Source organism: Microtus ochrogaster (genome assembly GCF_000317375.1).
Source record: "Microtus ochrogaster isolate Prairie Vole_2 chromosome 14 unlocalized genomic scaffold, MicOch1.0 chr14_random_3, whole genome shotgun sequence".
Classification (NCBI taxonomy): domain Eukaryota; kingdom Metazoa; phylum Chordata; class Mammalia; order Rodentia; family Cricetidae; genus Microtus; species Microtus ochrogaster.
Window position 1 is genome coordinate 6,651,725 of NW_004949098.1, and position 25,236 is coordinate 6,676,960.

The following is a 25,236-nucleotide window of genomic DNA, read 5'->3' on the forward strand; positions in this document are numbered from 1 at the left end:
GTAATTGGATACATTTTCACTTTGAGAGATTGGGTTATGTGTTCACCACCAGTAGCACCCCCCTATCTTGATCCCTGCTGTTTGTACTTATCTCTTGAAAGGAGGGCAGGGGATAAAAAAAGGGGGGGGGGATGTCATGCCTTAGTATCAGTTAGAATGATAACATGGGAAACAGGGTCCAGTTGTTATCGGCTTTCTGTGACAGTGTGTTCCAATCAAACATCTGATTACATTGTTAGGTGGTTAAAAAAAATACCATCCATCAATACACTCCTTCCTCCTCTTTTGCCCTTCCTAGCCACTACTCCCACTTTCTCACTCTTTAGTTCAATAAAAATAAATAAATACAATGTCAATGAAGGACCCTAGAAGCCTTTGAAGGTTAGGGAGAGGCTGTCAGTCATATTAACATGCTTTTTTTTTTAAGTGAAAAAAACAGGGAAAGCACACACCACATAAAAGGAGCATCTGAGAGGTGGCAGCATTCTTGTTCTGTTTTAACAAATCATTCTCATGTCAGTATTATACAAATAGCGGCATAAAGAGGGTTATCTCCCACCTCACCTGCAAAACTGTTCTGCCAAGTCAGGACCTGGATTTTCTTACCACAAGTCATTACCCAAGGGGGATTTCTGACTCAGGGCTTCCTCTCTCCCCACAGAAACTCCTAAGCTGAGGCTTGCTGCTCCTAACTCCCAGAGACTGTTTTTCAGTATTGAATGTTGCAATATTTATATTCATATTCTCTCTCTCTCTCTCTCTCTCTCTGCCATGGGAGGGCATGATAAAGGGCACAGATTGCTACTAATTCTGGAGAGTAAAATACACAGGAAAATTAAGATCAAAAGACCAAATGGCATTTGGTGGGAAATTTTGTGCTGATTTGGAAGGTGGTTATTTTAAGGGGGGGGGGGATGTTCCTTGCTCACAGGATAAACTGTCAGGCTTTGCCTTTTAAAAGCCATTTGCAATGATCTTGCCAAGATCTCTGATCTCTGCCTTAAAGGCCTAGAAATTATGCCCCACTCATGCCTTACCCATCACTTTAAAGCAGCTAAATGTCTTAGCCCAGTCCTCAGACTAGGGAGGCTCTTCCTGACTTTTTTCTTTTATCCACAGAAATATATTACCAGAACCATTACAGTGATAAGCTTTCCTCATTTGCCCCTCGTATCATTTCAAATCGAATCTAAAATTTTGGCTCCACGACTCTTGAGATTTTTCTCACCTGCCAAGACCCTCACTCCCAGTCCCATCTACCTTCCAAGGGAACTTTAACCACTGCTTCTCCAGTCAGTCAGGTTCCACCAGCCTGTAGAAACTGTAAATGCTATTTTATTTTAAACGTTTTAGTTTACAAAAAAAAAATCAATGATTGGTACCTTTTTTTAACACTCAGATTCCTGAATATGGACAGATCTTCAAAGGGAGGAAGGAGTTCTCATATGAAATTTAAGACAGACTGTCCTGAAGATTATGGGGTGGGGTTTTTGTTGTGTTTTATTTTTTTTTTTGTTTTTAAGACACATAAAGCTAAAATGTCAAGTCTCTGGGAGAGATCCCCATACAGTTTCAGTCAACACATCAGTGTGCAGAGGAGACCCGTCCGTCCTGGTGCCTGTCGGCCCTCCTGGCTGCCCAGACGTATTTGGTAGCGCATGGGTTGAGAGCCACTGGGCCCAGTTACACCTCGCATTCCCTTGCAGGCTGCTGGTGACAGGTACATGAACCGTACTCGTTGATGATCACCAGGGCCCCTTCGATGTGGTTGGGTTTGTAATCAACGTAGTATTCCTGGGCAGACATAGCAGCCATCTGATGCATGGTCTGTTTCTGCTTCTGCTTCCTGCGCTGCGTGACAAAGCACTGTCTGAGCTGCCTGAGGCTGGCTGGGAAACACTTCCAGGATACGTAGAGTACTAGGACCACGATGAGGAAGGAGAAGATGAGAGCCATCGTGCCCGTGACCACCTTGTGGATCTGCACAGCGTTCTCAGCGTGCTCGCCGCCCGGGAGAGCCACGGTGATGGGCTCAAACGTGCCATCGTGCAGCCCCTCCCCGCCTTCCACCAGCGTGGTGGCCGAGCTCTCGGGGGGCGCTAGGTCACTGCGGTTAGTGACAGCCGACAGGAGGTGGCCGCTGGTAGGCTCGGCCCCATCCTCGCACAGGTGGAAAGCATACACAGCATCCAAGACGTCCTCGCCCTGTGCGTACTCGGGGCTGGCGCACTGCAAGTTAGCATCATAGCGCCCCTGGAAGTTGCTGAGCCAGGAGGCCAGGGCACACACATTGCGCCCGCAGTCCCACAGGTTCCCGGCCAGGGTAATGCTTGTAAGAGACTTCCAGGAGTTGAGGATACGGGGCTCTATATAGGTGAGGCGGTTGGAATCCAGCTGTAAGGACTGCAGGTATGGCACGGTCTCGAACACGTGGGGCTCCATGTATTCGATCTCGTTCCCCGACAAGTCCATTTTTTCCAAATTCCAAACCCAGTCCAGAGAGCTGACCACAATGGCCACCTTATTCCGCCGCAGGCAGAGCGAATTAAGAGAGATGAGGCGCGGGAAATGAGCGAAGTTCACCTTGATCAAGTCGTTATGCTCCAGGTGCAGCTCCGTGAGCTTGAACAAGCCAGCGAAAGAGTTGCGCGCCAGACTCTTGAGCTGATTGTATCCAATGTCTAGAAACTTGAGGCTGCGGCAGTCCTGGAAGATGCGTACCGGCACAAACTGGATGGCATTGGCCCGCATGTGCAGCGTGGTGAGCTTCCGCAGCCCGTGGAAGAGATCCGGAGCCAGAGCCTGAAGCTTATTGTAGGACAGGTCCACGCTGCGCAGGTTGGGCATGGGCCGAAAGGTGGTGTTGGCCAGTTGGGTGATCTGGTTGGAACTCAGTGTGAGTTCCTTAACTCGGCGCAGTTTCTGAAAGGCGTCCCCCTGCACCGAGCAGATGTGATTGTGATCCAAATACAGCCACGTGAGCTGCATTAACCCCGTGAACTGGCCGGCGCGCAGCTCCGAGAGGCTGTTGTAGCGCAGAGACAAGCCCAGCAGGCCGGACAGGTTGTGGGGCGCCTCGGTCAGGTTGAGCGCCTCGCAGTACAACAGTCGCCCCTCGCACCGACACTGCCCCGGGCATCCGCTGGGGGCGGCGGGCAGCATCTGAAAGCAGGCCCCCAGCAGACACAAGACCACCCCCGAGGGCCTCCTCAGCAGCCAGTGTAGACAGAGGCCGAGTAGCAGGAAATCCATTAGCGAGAATCTTTCCAGAGAGACTGGAGAATGTCCATTGGAAGCGCTGGGTCAGAAATCTATATCATATTTTATTCCGAGGGAGAAGGGAGGGAGGGGGAGGAGGAAAAGAGGGACAAAAAAAATCAAATCAATATAGAGAAATGCAGAGGGAACCCCCCTTCCCCAGAGCCACACGTTCACCTCTAAGCATGCAGAAAGCCGGGCAGCATACAAAGTTCACAGCCACGGAAAGATCAAAGCCGGGGTAATGCAGTCCATGTTAGATGCGGCAGCAAAGAAAAGGGAGGAAAATTTTTTTTTCTTCTGGAAAGAATTTAATTAAAAAAGTGTCTTACCCACCCTTTTCCAGCGAGTGACAACCTCCATTCAGCTGCTCCCTTTGTGTGTAGGCTAATTATATGCAGGGCGAGAGAAGACCCCTCTGTGTTTCCCGAGGCAGCCCTGCTCCGCGGCCCGAGGATCTGGCAGACGCACAATGTCTCACTTTGCTGCTGCGCTCCGGGGCTGCAGGGGCGGTCTGCGAGGCGAGGAGGCGACTTCTAGGACCCGCAAGTTTCCCAACTACGTGCCGGGAGCCTGGGCTTCTCGCCTTCCTGCCTCGGTCCCCCTTTTTTTCCTCTGCAGTTGAGATTGTGACGTGGTGGGGGAGTGAGAGAAAAAAATCAACTCCAAACTCGGGGCTCGAGACTCCCCAAAATTTGACAATCTGAAGAATGTCATCGGCAATGACCACCTCGGATCGTAGCCACCTTGGTGTCCCGGTTGGAGAACGCCTGCCATTCGTGTCCTAGGCAGCTGCGGAAACCTGGCCGGTTCATGCTTTGCGGAGCGCAGAGCAGCGCTCGACTCCTTCCCTCCGCCGAGGAGTGTGCGCGAGCCTGCACCGGCACCGACTGCTCACTGAGTGTCGTAAGCTGCTCGCGATTGTGCGTCTTCTCCGAGTACCTCCGACACCGGCAGATTGAAAAGGGGTGGGCAGAAAACCAACATTTTTTTTTAACCAAACCGCTAAAGTAATATATGTTCTTTGATGAAACGAAAAACACTCTCAGCTTTTTTCTTTCTTGTTTTTTTTCTTCTTGGTCTATATTTCAGGGCAGGGGGAAGGAAAGAAGACGGCATGGGGTAAGAAACATCATCACTGACAAGATATACCCAAATGAGGGACTGACATATTCGCTCCCCCTCCCCCCGCCAACCTTTCTTTGGGGATGTACTCCTCCCCACACACCCTTTAAACTGCCTACGTGTAACAGATACGTAGGGCTGTGTATAGCAATCAACATTTGTTTCTTTGCTTTCCAAAAAGCAACTTGAGAGGAGGCACAAGAAGGCAGTGATTTGGGGTTTGACTCTGATAGTCTCTGTCTCTCTCCTCTTCTCTTCCCTCCCCTCCCCTCCATGTGCCAGTATGCCAACACTGGCCTTCAACATTGAGCTGGCCGTTTTTTAGGGGTGGAGAAAATGCTTTCTTAGCCCACTCTGTTGGAGAAGCCGTCTGAGTCCTGACAGTGAGAAAGGGTTGCATTACGACAGATTCAACCTGTATACAGAGAGCATGCTGGAGATCCCATGGGGGCTCACCCAGTCTACACTCTGTCCCTGGAGCACACTGCCCGCAGGGATAAAGATGCTGTTGTATGGCATAGGAGAGGCTAACACAGACACGTGCTGTTCACGGTGATTGCGTCTAACCTTTGGAGAATGTACTAGAAAATATGTAGAAAAGAGGTAGTTTAAAGATAAGGAAACCTTTTTCTCGTCCCCTCATCTCTAATTCAGCCTTGTGACTATACAGAAAAATGCTCCTTTTCCGGAATACCAGAAAAAGCCCGTGCCCAATTGTCTACCCTCAATGCTTCATAGATAGGAGTTCATACAGCAATTAAGTAACCCTCCAGTCACAACTGGTCTATAAGGAATCTATCCTATTGCCAGAGACCTGTGATTATCTGTTTAAAAGAAAACAACAGCAAAAAAAAAAAAAAAGAGCAACAACATCCTCAAAGATGACTAGTAAGCCTGTGTCGTGGGGAGTCACAAGTTAAGGCATTTTATTGTTTTTACATTCCTGTCATTTCTGCCTCTAATGAGCTCTAAATAAATGGGCATTATCTGTCCCTATTACTTTGCTAGGAGTGATGGTGGGTTGGGAGATCTACCAGGTAAAGTAGTGACTGGTCAAGTCACTAGACTGGCCCTTAACAGCAAAGTTGAAAAGACCAATGGTAGAACTGAGGTCACCAAAGGCAGGTGGCACTTTTCAGGAAAAGTCATATGAACAAGGGTATGAATCATTCCATTCTGTATTCCTCTGAGCTCTGCCGTGGTCATTCATCTCCAAGATGCATCATTTAATTGAAAAGAACACAAATCTGAAATGTCCTAGACATCACATGCTGCCTTAGGAGCTAAGGAGACATTAGAAAATCAACCCTCTCCATTCTGCACATGATGAAACTGAGGCCAGAGACATCTGGAGATTATTCAAGGTCGTATACCTTCTTACTGACACAGATAGATCTTTGCCATTCCTGCTCAGAGCTGTGTTCTTCCTTTGCCAGTCTAGATGGTCACTGGTCCTCACTGTGCCTCCAACTCAGCTCTGGACTGGGCCCTTGGCACTTCTGAGTTGCTGCAGAGCACTTTAACAGACAAAGAAACAATTTCATCATCAAGTGGTTTTACCCCTTGCCAAAACAATTATTTCTGACAGCATGCCGACTGATTGAGCCATAAACTCTAAAGGGTTGGAGGAGCAGGGCTGGGCAGGCACAAGCAGAGGTAAACAGTGGCCAGCCATTCAGCAAGTACTGTGAGCATAAGGCACCCAATCCCCATGGCTGCTAGGAAGAAAATCCTTATAATGCATGCAGCTTGGCAAAAGGATGAGAGAGGCTGCCAAATGGGCAAGAAGAGGTCCTACTTTGGATGTCACTTGATTTGTAGAGCTGGTACAGAGAAGCAGAGAAGAGTTGCGTGTTAGCAAAAAAGAAAGAGAATAAAATTAAATGCACTGCATTTATATGTGAGTTTTCTTCTAAGTATGGCACTCAAAGTGTAGAAGATGCTTCTAGGCTGTAATTAAGAAATATATATATATATATGTGTGTGTGTGTGTGTGTGTGTGTGTGTGTATTTATGCATATATATAGTTTTTCATGCTATTCTGCTGCAAATCATTTTGTCTGCATGATATCTTTAAGCCCTTCTCACCTCTAATGTGGCAAGTTGTATCTTTTCTATCCTCTTAAATCCCTTGGCAGAGCTGTATACATTAACAGATTGAAATGAGCTTTATTGAAATTTAGCTATTCTAAGTCTTCTGAGTTGCAGAATCCCAATTTATTATGTATTTAAAGCATACCAGCACTGATTAAATCAATGCAAATTAGGTTAAATAAGAACAACATGAATCAAGTGTTTCAGCAAAGTTGAGTTGAGAAACGACAACTTTTGAGTCACCACAGCAAGTTGATATGGCTGTTTTTCACAAATTTTCATTTCATTCTTCTAAGCACCCAAGATATTGAAATGCGGGAGAAATGTACTTACCTCAGTTATCTTTGCCTGTCTTTCCTCTTTGCATGTCTTATGAGAAGGCTTAACCCATCAAGCAGTAATGTGACCACCATATTCCTGGTTAAGTTCTTTGTTAAGGATAACTACAGATTTGTGTTGCCCAATGTATTCTTCATTTGTTGGGTAGCAAGAGAGCAGTGTTCTGCATATCTTAAAATCCCTGTTGATAGTTGGCATATTTGTGTAAGGTAGGAGATTGGGTCAATCTTGTTGAAGTAATATACCATCAATTCTAGAAGCTAGGTATGCATCAAACATACACTCTAAAACCTACATGCAAACATGGGTTTGTGAGTGGAAGCCTGGCTCTCTAGTCTGGTGTCAAAAAGGGTAAGTACTGAAAATATTATTTTAGCACATCAGAAAGAAGTCTGGAGTGTTCAGGGTATGATTCTGATTGTCAAGGCAAATTTGGTGGAGAGGTAGAAGAGAGAAAGTTTCGTGTAGTTGGAGAAGCTAGAAGTATAGCCTGTAAAAGGAAAAGCTAGTTTGTTATTCTTTCTCTCCTCAACCTTATAAAGCAACCCTTACCTAATAAGCCCTCTCATGTTTTCCTGGTGCTTCACGTTGTGATGTGAGATGGAGGCAGTCATTTAATTATTAGTGTCACCCCTTTCAGCTAAATTGAAAGCCACTTCCAATTTGTTCAATTAAGTCCAAAGAGTCTATGAGTCTTCGAGTTAGGAGTAGGAAGATTCTGAAATGGGGCTGGGGAGTGAGTGGGTAAGGTGGTTAGAGGCAAGTTTGAAGACGTAAATTCAGAACCCCAACACCCATGTATTGGCCAGATGTGGTGATGTGTACTGTAATCTAGTCACTGGCACTGAACTCACAAGGATCCAGAAAGTTTGTTGGCCAGGCAGTCTAGATTAAACAGTAAGGTTCAGTGAGAGACCATATTTCAAAGAATAAGAGAAGTGATTGAGGAAGATATCTCAATATCAACCTCTGACCTCTCCATACAACAGTGTCAGTGAGCACACACACACGCACACACATGCACACAAGCATGCACACACACACACACACTATATGAAATTAATCTGTTATAGCTGTCTTTTCTTCAATAGTCTTTGTCAATGTTCAAGGAAAGAGAAATTAAAATAGCGATTTTAATGTTCTGTCATTGCCGGTACCAGCCTGGACCTTGATCTTTCTGCTGTTGTCTTTAATTTCCAGTAGCAGTGAACCATGGCTTTTCTTTAAAAGGAAACACTTAGAGAAACTGGGGGAGGGTGGGAGTCACAGTTTCAAAAGGAGAGAATTAACCTCTTTGTTCCTCTGGGCATGCACCACACAGATGGTACTTTATGTGGAGTGTCACCACAGATGCATGTGGAACCCAGGGGTGAGGACACTCAGACTTCTCTCAGGAGGTCTACTTAGGGGAAACAGATTAGAAAGGCGAAGTCCCTTCTGATCAGACTGTCTGCTTCTCTTGAAAGAAGATAGCAATAGGAGTAATAAGAAGAATGGCCCTGTTGTTCTCAATGCATGAACTCAATAATGCTAGTAAACTAAGTAAGTATGAGTGCCCTGATATCTTGGGCCTATTTATGAGTCTGTTCAGGGATGGCTTATACACTGGGTTTTGAAATGTTAGGTGGACCTTTTATTTCATCTTCTATTTGGTGACTTTTGTTCTAACCTTCAATGTAAAGATCAAACGTCTAGGATTGCTTAGCTGATTTCCATCCTTCCTTATCCCATACAGAGTAGTCCCTCATTCTTTACCACTGTACTATCTGTCTACTTTAACTAATTTCTTGGTCCTAGTCATTCTATATGAGTGTGGCAATCATTTACATTTACATTACATGTGGCCATTTTAGAATGGCAAAGATTGTTAAATATCTTGAAATCAAAACAAAACAGAAAAGTTAGCTCAGTTAGAATTCTTGTTCTGCTATTTCCATTATTGTTTATTCGTTTATTTTGTTTTGTTTTGAGACAATGTTTTCATATGTAGCCAGCCTGAACTTGAACTCCTTCTGTAGCTCAGGATGGCCTAAAACTGGTGACCACTTATACCTCTCTAGTGCTGTAATTGTAAGCATGAGCCACCATTTGGAACTTGTTTTGTTTTGTCATTGTGACTCTACACACGCCATACTCATTGTCAGTCAAATAGGTCACTGGATGGCTACCTGCAAGGATATTTGGGAGAGTTTACTGAGATGACGCCTGTTAAAGCTATGATTCAAAACAAGCTGGGACAAGTAACCTCAGAACTTGTTAAAAAATGCAGGATTGGGGGCTTCCTCAATCCCAACATTTACTCATAATACCTAAACAATTTAGTAAGTTTATTAAATGGGAAACATATCTGAGAATGTAACTCAGTTGGCAGGTTGCTTGCCATGGATGCATACAGCCCTGGTTTCTGTCCCTCATATCAGGTAAAGCAGATGTGGGAGGTGCCAGTCTGTAATGATAAAGACAGAAAGATCTGGAGTTAATGGTCACCCTTGGTTACATATTCAGTTCAAGGCCAGCTGTAGGATGCAAGAGACCCTATCACAAGAAGAGGAGGAAGAAAGAAAAACAAACAAAAATAAAACCAACAAAACAAAAAATTTGAGAAGCATTATGTTGGAGAACTGTTCAACCCTAACCAGAAATGGAAACCCATTCCTCCACATTAATTCCTTAGTTTTGTAACTGAGGAATGGAAGGAACAAAGATGTTACGTTGTAATTCAATCTTGGTGGTAGAGTTTGGTCAAACAAACTTACTCAACTGCATTGTGTCTCTCCTATTAGGTTTTGAGAGCAGGCAGTACAGGGTCTATGTCTATCACGCCCTCCGGTCCAGAGGAGGCATTCTCATAAGGCTTGATTCTATAATCAGTATAGGGAAGACACTAAGCATTCGTAGGGCTTTCTGCCAGTTTGCCTTTGCCTTTCATCCTTAGGATTTGATGATGTTCTGACATCTGACATAAGACTTCAACTCCATGGTGACTGATCTAAGGGCAACACTCTATCTTGTCTCTCCAGACTTCCAATCATAGAAGGAACAGGACAGCAGGAGTTCATGAGGGGAGGACAGGCAGAGGTGTTCAGAAGCTGTCTTTCCAGAAAAAAAAAAGTTCACTTATATTGGTCCATTTCTAAGCACTGCCCAACATTATTGTGTCATGTGTATATAAAAGCAAAAGTTAGAGAATATAAGCTAAAAAACTCAATTGATAGTGACAAGTAAGGCAACTAAAGCCAGCAACACAGAAATGAACCATGGAGTCTGGGAGATATTTTGTACATGAATTTGTCTCCTCTTGCTCAGTGCTTAGGTTGTTATTCTTTTTAGGGCCTTATGAAATATGCTCTGATAATACAGTAGTATGTATGGACCTTGCACACTTGAGGAAACATGACCTCATGCTTTTATTCTAGATATGGAGTTGGTGTTCAAAGAGTGTGGGATTTTGAAAGCATTGTCAGTGTATGGTCCCAGGTATCTTTCTGGGAGGTTGTGCATGTTTCTTCCCCAGTAGCTCTTTCTCTGCTTTCTCTTCTCTTTCAGAAACCCCTGTAGAGCACACAATGCAACACACCTTGGTCCATTCTCCAACTAGCTGAAGGAGTGACTGTGTACCATTCCTATTTAATCTTTCTTGCTAGAGCTTTGTCTCTCCTCTGACCACTACAATCGCCAAGCACTTCCCTGTTTAGCATCTATTCAGACCTTACATCTATTCAGCCCTTCAACTGCTCTCTCTTAGCAAATGGAGTGTGCTTCATGCTCTCCGTTGCCTCTCTTCTCTGCCTTCTACCTGTATATGTAATGGGGCAGATATGAGGAACCCTATGCACATGCTGTAGAGATTATCACATAATCTGATAATGTGCCTGTGTCTTTCTTAGGGAAGTCAGGTGTACTTGCTAGTTCACAGACATGCCTGTTGAGTTGAGTATATTAACTGACTTGATTATTTACCTAACCAGTAGCCCAAGGAACCTGAAGTAAATATGGAAAATTCATCATATTCCCTTGGGAGATAGGCAACAGTATTAAAACTGGAAGGCCCAGATTTTTCCAGATGGGGTCACAGAGGCTTATGCCATTTATACATGGTTTTCCTCCATGAATCTACTTTCTATGGGATTCCCTGTGCCCAGCATCCATAAGCAACACACTCTGTGGAATTCCAATATATTCAGATTACTTTATCTCTTTCTGCAAACTGTTTCCATTCTCAGGAACTGCCTTTTAATCTTCCACAGAGAATGCCTTTTTAATTATTTGTCAAATGTTTCTGCTGTGTTTTTTTTTTCTTAGTCTGTTTTAGGTTAAGTGAAGAGTCAACTGAGAATATGCTGTAAGTTAAATATGGCCCATACTTTCTCTGGTCCTTGAACCTGAGAGGAGCTGTGGACTAAAACTGCATGGTTTATGCTGTGGCAAAGATATAAACTATGACTGTTGTTGGAGAGATTTATCTAGATAGTTGAACAAGGCCAGGTAGAGACACTCAACTCAGAGGGGACAAAGAGGGCTGGGAAGATGGATCCATGAGTAAAATTGCTTCACTGTGCAGTCCTTTTGAGGGTGTTTGGATCACCAGAATTCACATAAAACTCAGCCATATTACAAGTATCTATAATCCCAATGTGTCCCTACAGAAAGATAGAAGGCAAAGATGGGAGAATTTTCCAAAGTTCATAGGCAAGCTAGCCTGGTATACCAAGCCTCAGTTAAGAGACCCTGCCACAGGAAACTGGAAAGAAGACAAGGACCAACACCTGGAAGTTGGTCTTTCAAGCTGTACAGGAGCATTGTGGCATGCGTGTACTCACACTCACACAGAGGAACAAGCACAACACACATGCGTGCAAGTGAGTGCACTGGGGCAGGAAGAAACTGGGGTGTGGATTACCAGGGTCAGCAAGGGGACAAGATAACTCCAATTTGTGGCAAAAAAAAACCAGACAAAACTATGGGATCTACTGGGGTACAAAGAGTGTGGATAACCATGCCCATAGGTGTGAAAGAGAAGTGAACAAGGGAGCCAAGAGACTGGAGGGTGGATTTAGAGCTTGGTTGAGCAGACTTTCCACCCGGAATTTGAGTTCCCAAATATAGGAGGTTGAAGAAGTGAAATTCTGATGATGTTTGTAAACAAAAAGGGCAAACAAAGGCTACTGGAAGCAAGAAGAGTATTTGGAGGCCACCCTATCTGTTAAAGTGCGAGAATTCATAGGTCTGAATGGATTAGCACTGAAGATGGACAGGGCAGGCCAGAGGCAATGGTTGTTCTGCAGTGGAAATGATGGTCTTTCAAGTGACATTTTCCTCTGAGAAATAATTTAAGATGATTTCAATAAACTTGAATCTTGCAGATAGAAGAGAGGCAACAGAGAGCATGAAGCACACCCCATTTGCTAAGAAAGAGCAGTTGAAGGGCTGAATAGATGTAAGGTCTGAATAGATGCTACACAGGGAAGTGCTTGGCGATTGTAGTGGTCAGAGGAGAGACAAAGCTCTAGCAAGAAAGATTAAATAGGAATGGTACACAGCCAGAAGTCGCAATTCAGGCAGTAGTATAGATCTGGGAAGTCCCGTCCCATCTTAAACTGTGACTCCTAAATAAACCCTTCCTCCTTTTAGTTGATTTCATCTGGTGTTTTTTGTTTTGTTTATTCGTTTTATTTGTTTTTGTTACTTTTTGCAAAATGAGATTTTTGCCTGGATGGACAGCTGCATGAATGCCTGGTGCCTGAGGGAGATACTGCATTTCCATGTGCATGCTGGGAATCAAATCCTGGTCCTTTGCAACAATAACTAGTGCTCTGTACCATTGAGCCAACTATCCAGCCCAGCATATTTGGATTTTAAGATTTGTTGTATTTATGTGTATAGTATGTAAAAAAATGTGAGTTTATGTATATGCCATGTGTGAGTGAGTGCCCTCCGAGGCCATAAGGGGGCATCAGATCCCTTGGAGCTGAAGTTACATGTAGCTGTATACCACCTGGTGCTGGTACATGGAACTACACCATGGTCCTCTAGAAGAGAAGCAATAACCACTTAACCACTGAGTCATCTCTCCAACCCTGCTTGTCAAGGGCTTCATTGCAGCAGTGAGAAAAGTAGTTATTTTACCTACACACTGCTTGTTTTAACAAAAAAGTTATTCCTAAAACAAAAGTTTTCTTCTACTAAGATAGGGTTTACTCGGTGTGCAGAATGCCTCTAGATAAAAGTAGAGCCTTTTTACAAATTGAGAATTCTCAACCCTGAAGAACACAAGGCAATGGAAGATAAATAGGGGGAGTTTAATTATTGTGAAACTGTTTATAGCAAAGGGCCCTTCATATGTAAGCACAACTATGGAGCTATTATTAGTGTTATTTCATCAGCGGAATACAAAAGAAAAAATGTGCTTCAGCTCAATAAGTTTATGAACCAATTCAAATGGTGAAAGTCACCAACCCTTGGAGAGATGCCTGATTGGATAAACGAGGAAAAAGATGATGGTGCTAAATGTATCCTGCCCCAAGAGGTTTGTCGCTGATGTCTCTTCTCAGGCTGAGTGTCCCTTTATAGATAGACCTTATGCCACCTTCTCAGATATGGAACAAGGCAGGGGTTAGACATGTAGTTCAACAGAGAGGACTATATTTGTCCTGTTGGCAGAAGAATGTGAAACATCTAAAACTTACTGAAAAGAAATTTTGAGATTTCTCCTATGAAGGAGAAAGATGTTATACTATTTAACAAAACTGTCCATGTTTCAAGGTTGCAAAATAAGAAAAAAAGGGAACTTATGATATTTAAAAAGCGATGAAATGCTATTTCAATAATTATTTATATCAATTTTCATTATTGAACAGTAAAAAAAAATAGAGATTTAAGGCAAGGAGGAAAGGGACTCCTAAGCACAAAGATCTTAACTGCTTACACCTTTAACAACAACAAAGTAAAATATCCCAGTGTGGGATCCTTAAAGCAATAGTGATTTTGTTTAGCTCCAATTTCTGTGTAGGGACTGAGGTTATCTTCCTTTGGGGATGGTTCACTAGAGTCATCTGTGTTGTTTACACAAGTGTTTGCCAGAGATGGGAAAATCCAGGATGGCTCCACTCAAAGATGGTAGTTGGAAGTAATTAGCCATCTTTGATTGCCAGAGACTAGGTGAGAGTGTTTTCTTCCACAGTGTTGCATTCTCCAGCAAGTAAACTCAGGTACAGTCCTGTAGGACTACAGGCTTGCAAGGACAGCAACAGAGATCTCTCAGCATTTATGGTTTTATTTTCTAGTATGTATCACCTAGCAAATGCTACTACCTAAGCTGATGATCAAAGCTAGTCATATGGTCAGTTTGACTTAAGGACTAGGGAAATAGTTTCCTTGTCTTGATGGGACTTGAAGGGCTTACAGGTGTTTCTGCAAACTAAGACTAACAGCACGGGTTTGATGGCACTTCTAATGCAAATACTAAATGCTGTCAGGTGATTTTTATTTAAGTCTTCAGCAGTATCATCTGTAAACACCAAGAACTAATGGTGTTGGTGTCACCCACAGTGAGTCAGAAACACTGAGTCCTGGACTCCATTTAAGACAGAAGGACCCAGAAAAAAAAATCTCCATTTTCACAAGATCCCTAGGTGATCCATAAACCCGCTAAGATTTTAGAAGCCCTGTAGCTTTTTGCTATTCCTCGTGATTCCCCTTCGTGCAGTTGCTATGCTGTCCTGGTGAGTGATAGATCTTTGATTTTTAAAGGTGCCAAAACGGTTTCCTTCTGCACAATTGAAACAGAACAAACACAGGTTGAAACAGTAAAACAGGTTGCTTCACAGCATGAATAGCTAGAAAGAAAGGGGATAACATTTTTCTGCTAAGTTGTCCATTGCCTATAAAAATTTGAAATTTGAAATTAAAATAACACAGTATAAACATTAAAAAATATAAATCAGGTCTGGCTGTAAAACAACCATTTAAATGTTAGAGCAATTTCACACAATCAGGTCAGGAAAGATAGGCTTGAAATGATCTTTTTTTCTGCCAAACCATTACTTAACTGGACTTTGGTTCTCTGATGGATTAAAGATTGCCTCTCTAATCTTTAATTGATAGTTTAAACATCTGTAGAGCATGTACATACCCCCGAGTAGTTTTCAGGATTTTTGTCTAAGTACCAAGCAAGACTAGCAGAACTCAGCAAGTAACTGTGTTATAAGAAATACAAATGTCCTGTAGCATAGAGGAGTCTCTTCATTTCCCAGGTCTGAAGAAAGGGATGGAAGTAATGAGCTGTACTTGTGTGTTTTGTACTCACAAGTCACATCCAAATTATGTGTGGCTTTTCTTCCCCTCAAATTTTGGATTTTACGTAAGTGAAAGAAACTGACTATAACATCCAAAGAAATCCTTCTTAATTTGCCTTTGAGAAAAATGGGGAAGAAAAAATAGGGAGATTCAGTTTCTATAAAGTCAATGTTGTCCTTCTGTGTGATGCTTGATTGGGATTTCCCCATCTTAAAACATGGTGTATGCTCTTTCACTGATACTATTTGAACTATTTTTTTGGGGGGTGTGGGTTCTCTTGCTACCCATCAATCAACTTACCATCAAGGCTAAGAAGTATCTATTAAACAATCAGTGCAGGCATACTCTAGGTGTGCAGTAGGGAACCAGGCTATGTACATTTGTAAGCAGACATCATCAACCTTGATAGATAGGGAATATGTAAATAGGACTATGTACAAGAGACTAATTCAGATGAGATCTGATTCATGAAAAGTTAGGCAGGGTATTTATTATGGTGAACTTCGGTCGTCAGCTTCACACAAGCTAGAGTTACCAAGAAAAGAGTGTCAGTGAAGAAGTGATAGGTTAGCCAATGGCTTTTTCTATTGGGGGGTTGTCCTTTTTGGGGGGGTTCGAGACAGGGTTTCTCTGTGGTTTTAGAGCCTGTCCTGGAACTAGCTCTGTAGACCAGGCTGGTCTCGAACTCACAGAGATCCGCCTGCCTCTGCCTCCCAAGTGCTGGGATTAAAGGCGTGCGCCACCATCGCCCTGCTGGGGGAGGGGGTGTTGTCTTAATTAAATTAATTGAAGTTGAAAGACTCAGTTCACAATTCCATAGGCTGAAGTACTAAAGTCTATGAGTAGTGAAACAGAACCGAGCACAAGTACACAAGCCAGCATGTATGCATTCATCTCTGCTCCTGGCTGTGTACATGACACGACCAGCTGTTGAAGTTCCTGCACCCACTTTCCCCAATAATGGTGGACTGTAGCCTGAATTGTAGCCTGAAATAAACCTCTCTCTCACTTAGTTGCTTTATGTCAGTATATTTTATCACAGCAACAGAAATGAAACTAGGACAGTATCTCTGAGGTGTCACTTGAGTTGAAACATGACTGTTGAATAAGAGGCCACTATGGAAAGCTTTAAGACCTGAGAGACCCTGCATAGGGAACGGCATGGTCTGCAGCCCTGAGGCCCAAGCAAACTATGTTACAGTAAATGAAATGACTAGAATGTTGGAGTGAATGAGGTAGAAATTCATCCTAAAGGAATCCATGCACCGTTTTTTTTATAAACCTTCACGAATATGAACAATTTCACCACCAGCAGCAAAGTATTTTATAAAATGATCACTCTGTTTCAGACAGTAAATCAAAGCATTTTAATGACTTAATTCCATTTATAGATCAGAGAATCTGCCATGTTCCCATTATAAGAAAACCAAAGCACTGAATATCTAAGCCATTTTCCTTATCTAGCATTGATGATACAAAATGATTTTTTTCACACTCCTTCCATCCTTTATGGGGTAATTAAAAGACCTGGAGAGCAACTGCCCTTGAGACTGTGAAGCCTTGCTTGATTCTCATACCATCTTCTGTTCTATGGGGTTCATCCAGCAAGGTCCTAATAAGAAAGGAGAGGAGGTGGTTTAGACTTCCTTCTGGATTCCTACTCCTCTCAACCCCCTATAACCATCTGTTGCTGTTTGCATGGAAAAGGATTGAACAAAATAGAACGACCACACATATTCAGAAACCTCATTTTGAATGTGGGAGACCAGATTCATTAGCAAGTTCCTCAGACTTTCTCTGTACTTTACAGTACAATCTAAACATAGCTCAGTGAAGTCATGGGGACAAGTGATGACCAACTTCCTCGTTAGAATGGCATCCAAATACGTCATTTTCTACATCCTTGTGGCATTTTCTTCAAGCGGCTGGTGTTCTCAAGAACCTCTAAGTAAATATTGCTTATTCTGATCATCTATAGTCACTACATTGGCCTGCAGATTCTGACTTCCTCTTAGTCTATATCTTTAGCTCTGGATGTCTGTCATGCTCTCTCTCTCGACCACTCTCATCCAGCCACAAACACTTATGTCCTGTAGATGCACCTGCAGTACTACTTACTTTTCTTGTTGTGATGAAATGCCTAGTAAGAAGCAATTCAAGGAAGGGTTTATTCTGGCTTACAATTTAAGAGAATAAATTCCAAGAGAGCATAGAAGATATGGCTGCCGAAGCAGAAAGCTGTTGATCACATTGTGTTTGTCGTCAGGAAGCAGAGAGCAAACAGGAAGTGGAACTGTGCCCTAAAAATTCAAGAATGCCTCCAGTAAGCCACTTCTTCCAGCAAGTTTCTAAAAGGTTCCACAACCTTTTGAAACACCAACCGGGGACCAAGTGCTCAAACACAAGAGCCTGTGCCATGCATTTCACATTCAAATCATAGCACCTGCTGAGTCGGCAGCCGTGAGGTGGGTACATAGTAAGTGCTGAAGCATATGAAATATTTGGGATAGCACTTTCTCTCTGCAGCCTGACTCCTTCTGACAGGAATCACAGTCCCAGAAGGCTGGGTGAATCTCGCCCTCTGTCTCCCATTCATCCTAAATTAAGTGGTCCATTCAACCCTGTCTTACACTGCTCTCCAGATGTTTCCCAAGCCCACCCATACCCTTTAAATTTTCTCATAAAATTTCTCAATAGCTAACTCACTCAAAGTGTATTTTGGGCGTAGTGAACATAGAGTCGCAGCATATGTGTATCAGTTCTGACTTACTGCCTTAATAGCCAGTCCTTTCAGCATGCAGCAGAGATATTAGATAAGATGTCTAATAGCCCTTTCGCCTCTCTCATTCATGGATCTCTTAATTTGGAAAGAAACTCACAACACCTGGGGAATGTAAGATATCCTCAGTGTAAAAGTATTGGGGGCTTGTTTCAATGGCATCATTTGAAGCTATTTATATGGGGGAGAATTTGTGTGATATAACACTGTACGAATTTATAGATAGGAACCTTAAGATTTTGAAACAAAATTGTTAAGCAATGTGACTGAACCTTTCACGGGAAGTTAAGCCTTAAAGCAAGTCCTTAGCATAGACAGGCATGCTGTCCTGGCCTGCAGAGCAATGTCAACTGAAGCCTCTAATTCTTCGACTGTTCTTCCTGACTTTAGACAGCCAACATGGGCAAGCTCTGAAGGATCCTACAAGAAGGTTTTGGTGTATTTGTGATTTAAAAATTCTTTTTATAAATATAAATATATATATATATATATACAAAATATTTTATTCTTCACGTTGTGTAAGAGTGTGTTTCTGCCTGTTGCTATGTGAAGTTGCCTGCAGAGGTCAGAGGTGTGGGGATCTTCTGGAGCTAGAGACACAGGCAGTTGTGAGTCACCTGGAATGGTGAACTGGGACCCAAACTCAGGTCCTCTGGCAGAGGCACACATGCTCCTAACCATTGAGTCATCTCTCTCCCCCTGTCTGAGCAATTCTTAACCGAAGATTAAATCAAAGTAGGATGTTGTGAGTCCATTTCTACATCCAGAACTGCTAACAGTAGGAGACTCACTCTTTATCAGTCCCTGGCACAGAGAAAGGCCCAGCCTGCCTTGATTTCTTTGCACAGGCTGACTGTGGTCATATGGTCACTATCCTGTGTAGATAAGAACTCACTTTCGAAATAGATTATTACTTAAGAGAATTTAAACCCATCTACTGTACTTAATTTCAATATAATTGGCATTTAAAGAGTCTCTTACCTGTTTGAACATTATTTACTGCGAATCAACCACTTGTTTTCAATACAATTGCCTGACAAGGGCTGGGAAAAGCATCCAGTTTTTGAAGTGTCATTGTTAATGTTGTTAGCTTTGTTTCAAACAACTATCTAGTAGTTGGACAGAATGAGATTGGCATGTTGCCAAACGGGCCATATAAGCAGAGCCTGCTTCTTTATGTAACATGGAGACAAGTGCATCCCTCCTGGACCTGTGGACATTACAGAGACCTGAGAACATTTCTGAGATGTAAATATATGGCTCAGGATATTATTCAGCCGTTGTGGAGAGCAAAGTGATGTTTGCTTTGATGACTTTGCTCTTTCAAAAGCTAAAGTGGATGAAAAAAGAAAAGTAATTCCATGTGACTTGGGTGATCTAGTTGGAAGGACTCTTGTATCTGGGTCTCACAACTCCAATTTTTACTTGGGTTCCGGGCTACCCAGCATACCATCCCAGCTACCAGAGGAACTCCTGATTTACAAAGGACACTAAGTGGCATTTACCACCCACCTGGCTCCACTGGTGTCAGGAGGTTAAAGTGGGACATCTTCAAAACTCCCTCGGAATCATTTGATGTTTGTAGGAAGACAGCTCCTGACGTGGGCCTTCTGCAAGTGAGTGTCTTTTCCTGTAGCCTGCTGGTCGGAAATGAGGCAGTATTTTCTATACAACTATTCTGAGAACTGATAAGAGAGGAAATGCATGTTACAAAGTGATAATCAAAATGCCACAGAAGAATCTTTCTCTGATTCTGACATTTTCCAACTGCTTTAATACTGGCCATTATTTTTTTTTATCCATTTAATATTTTTAAGCAATTCAATGATTTGTCTGTTAACCATCAGGACTAAGGGGTTTTTTTTTCATCTATAAAATGGGATTAATATCCTTGTCTTGATTCACAGCTTTTAAGAAAATAAAAATAATATGGTACAAATAAGCAGCTGATTCTAACACTGCATCTAGGGCTGTATGTTACTTCTATTTTCATAAGGACTGCTGCTAAAACTGTAGACATATTCATAGATGACCAGTTCCTTCTTTCATTTCTTTGCAAAATAGAGTCTGGATTGGAGGACAGTCTTGGAGTTTCTCCAGATTTCATTTTTTTGCCTGATAGCCCTTGAACTTAACTCTGAGAATGAACCATGGCAGCACTTCTCTGGAATAAGAGAGTCATATACCTGTCTGCCTTGTAGAGCAAGTGAGTCCCCCACAGCATTTGAATTCTCCATAGAATACTGTGGCATAGAGAAGTAGATCTGGCTTTATTTCTTATTCACCATAAGAATAAAGAAGGAAAGGCCCTTAGTATCTTGCCACTTTTATGACAGAGGTTTTGAATGTTGTTAAGTAAATCACAGATTGAATGATTTCCTACTAAATATTTAGTGCTCTCTCCTCTTCCTCTGTTTTATTCCACTTTTGAGACAAGGTCTCACTATGTAGTTTTTGCAGGCCTGGAACTTTCTGCATAGGCCAGTCTGGTCTTGAACTCTTAGAGATCTATCTGCCTTTGTCTCCTGAGTGCTGGTATTAAAGTCAAGAGTCACTGTGCCCAACTTTACTTTTCTCTTTCAAAAAGAGAAATAAAAAAAAAAGAAGGAGAGGGGAGAGGGACAGAAGGAGGGAAGGAAGGAAGGGAGGGAGAAAGGAAGGAAGGAAGGAAGGAAGGAAGGAAGGAAGGAAGGAAGGAAGGAAGATCTTAAACATGGCATTATACTACATTGGCATAATAAATGCACTAAGATCAACATTCACATTCATATATTTATGGAGGTTTTTTTAAAAATTTTTTATTGAGAAAAAAAAAGTTTCCGCCTCCTCCCAGCCTCCCATTTCCCTCCCCCTCCTCCTACCCTTCTCCCCTCCCCCCACTCCTCTCCCCCTCCTTCTCCAAAGAGCTGTCCAGGCATGACTGGTAGACAGAAGGAAGTCTTCACTAAGCCTGGCAGATAGGACCAGGTATTTTCGAAGGCAAAGTGGAGATGCTAGGGGAAGTGCACAAAAGAGGGAAATGAGCGAGACTTGTGAAAGCCATTGTGTGTCTAATACTCTTTAATATTTTCAGTTATATGCAGGTGTGTGTGTGTGTGCTCATGTAGAAGAGGTGTTGGATGTCCCTCGGGTGAGAGTTATAGGAGACTGTGACTCCCCTGACATGGATACTGGCAACTGAACTCAGCTCTTTTGCAAAAGCAGTGTATTCTCTTAACTATTGAGACATCTTTCTGTCCTCAAGCATTTATTATCCTTTTTTGTTTATTATATACTTGCAGCATATTCTAAAAGATTCTGTGATGTTTAGTGGCACCTTACTATGCATGCAAATGAGCTAGGGATCATTATGGCTTCTATCATTTGTGTAAGCATGTGATGAACCTGTTTTCAATCTATCAGGATTTTTTCTATTCTAAGCTGAGTTGATCTTGGAAAGGTTTGGTTCTACCAGTGTGTATATGCATGTATTCATTTATACGGACAAATGACAAAGAGTGGTGTTTCTGGTGGCAGGAAATACTAATGCAAGCTTAGTCTTTACTGTGACTGTAATTAATCAATACCTTATTTCTCCTAAAATGTTTTAGAAGGTGAGCTCTGGAATGAGAGCTGATCTCTACTCTAAGACAAGCTATGGCCTTTCTGAAGATGTTCTATATTTCATTTTACTTTTTCAAGTAGATGGCTATTCCTTTGTCATAGAGAGCAACTACACAACAAAAACACAATTTCAAGTGTGGGGGCAAGGAGTTATGTTGCAGCTTAGTTGGTAGAGTGTTTCCTTAGGAGATACAGAACACTGTGTGTGGTCCCCAGCACTGCATAAACCAGGTATGGTTTTACACCTCTGTAATCCCATCACCATCAAAGTGGAGGCATGAGGATATTAGGACTGGATGAATGCCTCGGTGTTTAAGAGTTTAAGCTCCTAAACAGTGTGTGAGCTGCTCTTTCAGAGGAATCTGGTTTGACACATGACACACATCTGACTATAGCTCCGGGTCCAGGCATCTGAACTGCTCTCTTCTGCCCACCTTGGGCACCATACATGTGGTACACAGACAGACATGCAGACAAAATACCCATATGCATTAAATGATTTCTTCTTTAAAGAGTTAGATAGGGAGGTTGAAACCAGTTGGAGATGCTTTGGAGGAACATGAGAAGTAAAGAGGAATGAGTGGTACCAAGAAACTTTACATACATGTATTAAAATGTCAGTGAAATCCATTATTATGTGTAATTAAAATATGCTCTAAGAAACAAAAATGCACACACATTTTAAAAGACGGAGCTTGAGATATTTCTAGTATATCCAGAATTTCACAGATCCTTTTAATTTTGTTTTCTTTCTAGAGAGCAAATTAATTACTATCTGAGTGGCATGCTTAATTCTTTCCTTTCTATCCTATGACAAGGTTCTTACTAGTTGGAGCCTCTAAAGCACTCAGTATAGGTCACTGTCAATAAAATGCCAGGTGAATACAATGAATACAGCATTCTCCGAGACATTAAAACAGAGCCATGCATGGTCTAAGAGTGCTTTCCAGAATCTGAGCGATGCTTCATTTCCCTGAAGCTAGAGGACCTGTTTACCATTGTCATAGTAACACAAAGTTCGAGCCCACGTAGATTTAGTTCACAGAGGCACTAATTCCCTGGCACAGGCTACTGTGCACCCCACGGTGGTCGCCCACAGGCTCCCACAATTTGAGACCATGCACCACTAAGCCCACGTGGCAGCCTGGCCCGGGCTCAGGCTCAGACAGACAGTCCCAACCGCGGCCTTGCCTTGCCTGCCTGCCTGCCTGTGTTACCATGACAATCAGAAAAAGAGCTTTGTGGAAATGGGTGCCAGGGTTGCCTTGTCCGTTTTCCAAAAAGGCTGCCACTTTCGTTAATCTGGAGCACGTGAAAGAAAGAATCCTGCCAATGAGAGGCCAAATTCCAAAACCAGTCCCAGCACATTGCAATGCTCAAGAGAGTGGGCTGGGCAGCCCAATTCCTGGTCCTGGGCACTGGGAAAGCAGAGCTTAATTTTCTTTCTATGAAGTGCCAATAATTTGAGCACAGTAAATAGAGTATGTGGCATTTTAACAGAGCTCTGATTCTTATTTTAAGATTTATTTTATTTTTAATTATGTGTACGGGCACGTATGTGTTGGTGCCCTCAGAGGCAGGAGGAATCAACTCCCCTCAGGATCCTGAATCACAAGTGATTGTGAGAGTGGATGTGGGTGCTAGGAGCTGAACTTAAGTCCTGTGCAAAAGTAGGAAGCATGGTTTTGATTTTGAAAGTAGTCCTCACTGCAGGTACCAGCCCCTGAAGAGGATGAGGGTGGGCTAATGATGGCAGCCACCTTGTCTTGGTCCTTTGGTACCCTTGGTATGAAGATCTTCTTCATACATAGCTCAATAGTTCCCTAATCTAAGGACCCAGAGCATCACCCTTGGAGAAATTTAACACCATTATATCCCAACCTGCTTCTGGCCAGATCTGCAGAATGGCCAGGAGTTCTCATCTGAAATAGAATGTCCAGACTCCTAAGTTATTACATAGATCAATGGACGTGCTTGCATGCGTGTGCGTGTGTGAGCGTGTGTGAGATGGTGTGATCTCTGGTCTGTTTCCCTCAACCATTCCAGCTAGGCATCTTTCTCCATCCACATAGCCCCCTTTCTACTTCCGTGTCCCACCTCTGTTTCAGTTTTGTTTTCTCACAATCTCTAAAATTCAACTCCTCTTTTCTTCCCCCAATCCCCCTCTGTTACCTCCTTCTTCCTTTCTCCCTCACTCCCAGATCCACTTTTTCCTCTGGCTCTCTCCTTTCTGTCTCAGTGCATTCAAGTACATTGTTTAACGCCATGGAGATCAGCGGGGTAGCATAGGTCGTGGCACCTGCCAGTTTTTTCCAGTTACACTTCAGAGAATCCCTAGACCACTGCGGGTTCTGGAGAAGGAGCGAGATTATCCCCCAATACGCCATTCATTTCATGGACTCATGAATGTGAAATGAGCTCAGACAACTCTTAGTGAACATCAGAAACATTCCAGTTTTAATAATGTTTAACAACCTCCTTATTGTATGGTCTCATCTTGAAACTATAATTAAAGATCACCCTCCAGTCAGAAGAAAAGTATGAAAAAAATGGAGTTTGTATCAAAGAAAAATGCCAAATAACCTGTCTGAATTAATCCCCCCATTATTATCTGGGCTGCTGTACTAGACAAAGATGGCCTTTGTAGCATGAGCAGCACAAATATTACAGAATTACTTGTACCAGTTTCAATTAAAGCCAGGTAATGTGTGCATATAAAGACCATCGGAGCCTCTCAACTAAGGTGGGTCATTTTCTATGCTTTTAATGGATTCTCCTGTCATTCTTCATAGGATGCTCCTGCGGGGGGGGGGGTGTGGCATCGTAAGAGATTCCAGAGCCATAGACAACATCTTAGGGGTCACTTGCCTTCTTGGGGAGTGTACTTCCTTGGCCAAGACATGTATTTGAGGTCCAGGACTACAATAAGAACTCTGACTATTTGGTTAAGCCCTTACTTAACATATGAGCTAGTGTAAGGATTCCTATCTAGTCAGCCAACCAGCAGCTGTTTATTAGAAAGGCTGTGTGCACATAGATTTGGGACAGCTAGGAGTAGGGAAAAGTGGAAGCAAACACATTAACGTGTGGAGATGGGAGACTAATTACCATGTAAATAACACTGTTTCACAAAATATGTAGACTCTGTCCGATCTGGGCCCTTCCCACATCTCTTCTCTCACCTTGCCCTCTTGTATGTTTTTATTCCATCACCTCTTCCTTTGACCTCACCCTTCAGTACCAACTTGTTTTGTCAATGCCCTCCCCTCATCTTTGCATAGCTGTATTGGTTGTCATCTTGTCAGGATTTAGCATCACCTAGGAAACAAATCTGTGGACATGTCTGTTAGAGAGTTTCTAGATTGGGTTAATTGTGGTGGGAAGATTTACTTTAAATATCAGCAAAACATTACCATGCTGTGAAGTTCTGAACCAAAAGAGAAGGTGAGAGCAAGTTGAACACCTTCATTCATGTCTTGGCTGCTCACTAGGAATACGATGTGGCCAGCTGCTCTGAGCCCCAGCCTCATGACCTCCCTCATAACCATGCACAAGATTCTTTCTCTGAGCCAAAATAAAACTTCCTTCCGTGAGTTGCTTCTCTTTGAGATTTTATCTTGTAATGAGAAAAGCAACTGATACACCATGTCTGTGACTCAGTTTCAGTTTAGAAATTATTTGCTCTGTCCTCTTAGTTCACAGAAGTCTTTCGATTGAGGTCATGGCCCCTGCTTTAATGGTCT

The 25,236-nt window shown here is 42.8% G+C and overlaps 2 protein-coding genes across 6 annotated transcripts in view; one reads left to right on the top strand and one right to left on the bottom strand.

Annotated features, from left to right (window-relative positions):
• Ctnna2 (catenin alpha 2) overlaps positions 1-25,236 on the top strand; it is a 1,150,887-nt gene that overhangs the window by 757,642 nt on the left and 368,009 nt on the right. The gene's annotated exons all lie outside the window — the stretch shown is intronic.
• Lrrtm1 (leucine rich repeat transmembrane neuronal 1) lies at positions 1,319-4,322 on the bottom strand. 3 transcript variants are annotated; one of them, XM_005364715.2, is made up of 2 exons: positions 3,595-4,322; positions 1,319-3,311 (listed from the first exon to the last, which is right to left on the bottom strand). In XM_005364715.2, the coding sequence occupies exon 2, from the start codon at positions 3,250-3,252 to the stop codon at positions 1,684-1,686; it is 1,569 nt and encodes a 522-aa protein (XP_005364772.1). In that variant the 5' UTR covers positions 3,253-3,311; positions 3,595-4,322; the 3' UTR covers positions 1,319-1,683. The 3 variants fall into 3 exon arrangements, with proteins under 3 accessions (XP_005364772.1, XP_005364773.1, XP_026643793.1); XM_005364716.3 differs by having other exon boundaries at positions 3,591-4,322; XM_026787992.1 differs by lacking the exon at positions 3,595-4,322 and adding an exon at positions 3,436-3,558.

Bases quoted from the DNA above. Each gene is read 5' to 3' on its own strand.
- Lrrtm1 (XM_005364715.2), bottom strand. From the start codon at position 3,252: ATGGATTTCCTGCTACTCGGCCTCTGTCTACACTGGCTGCTGAGGAGG.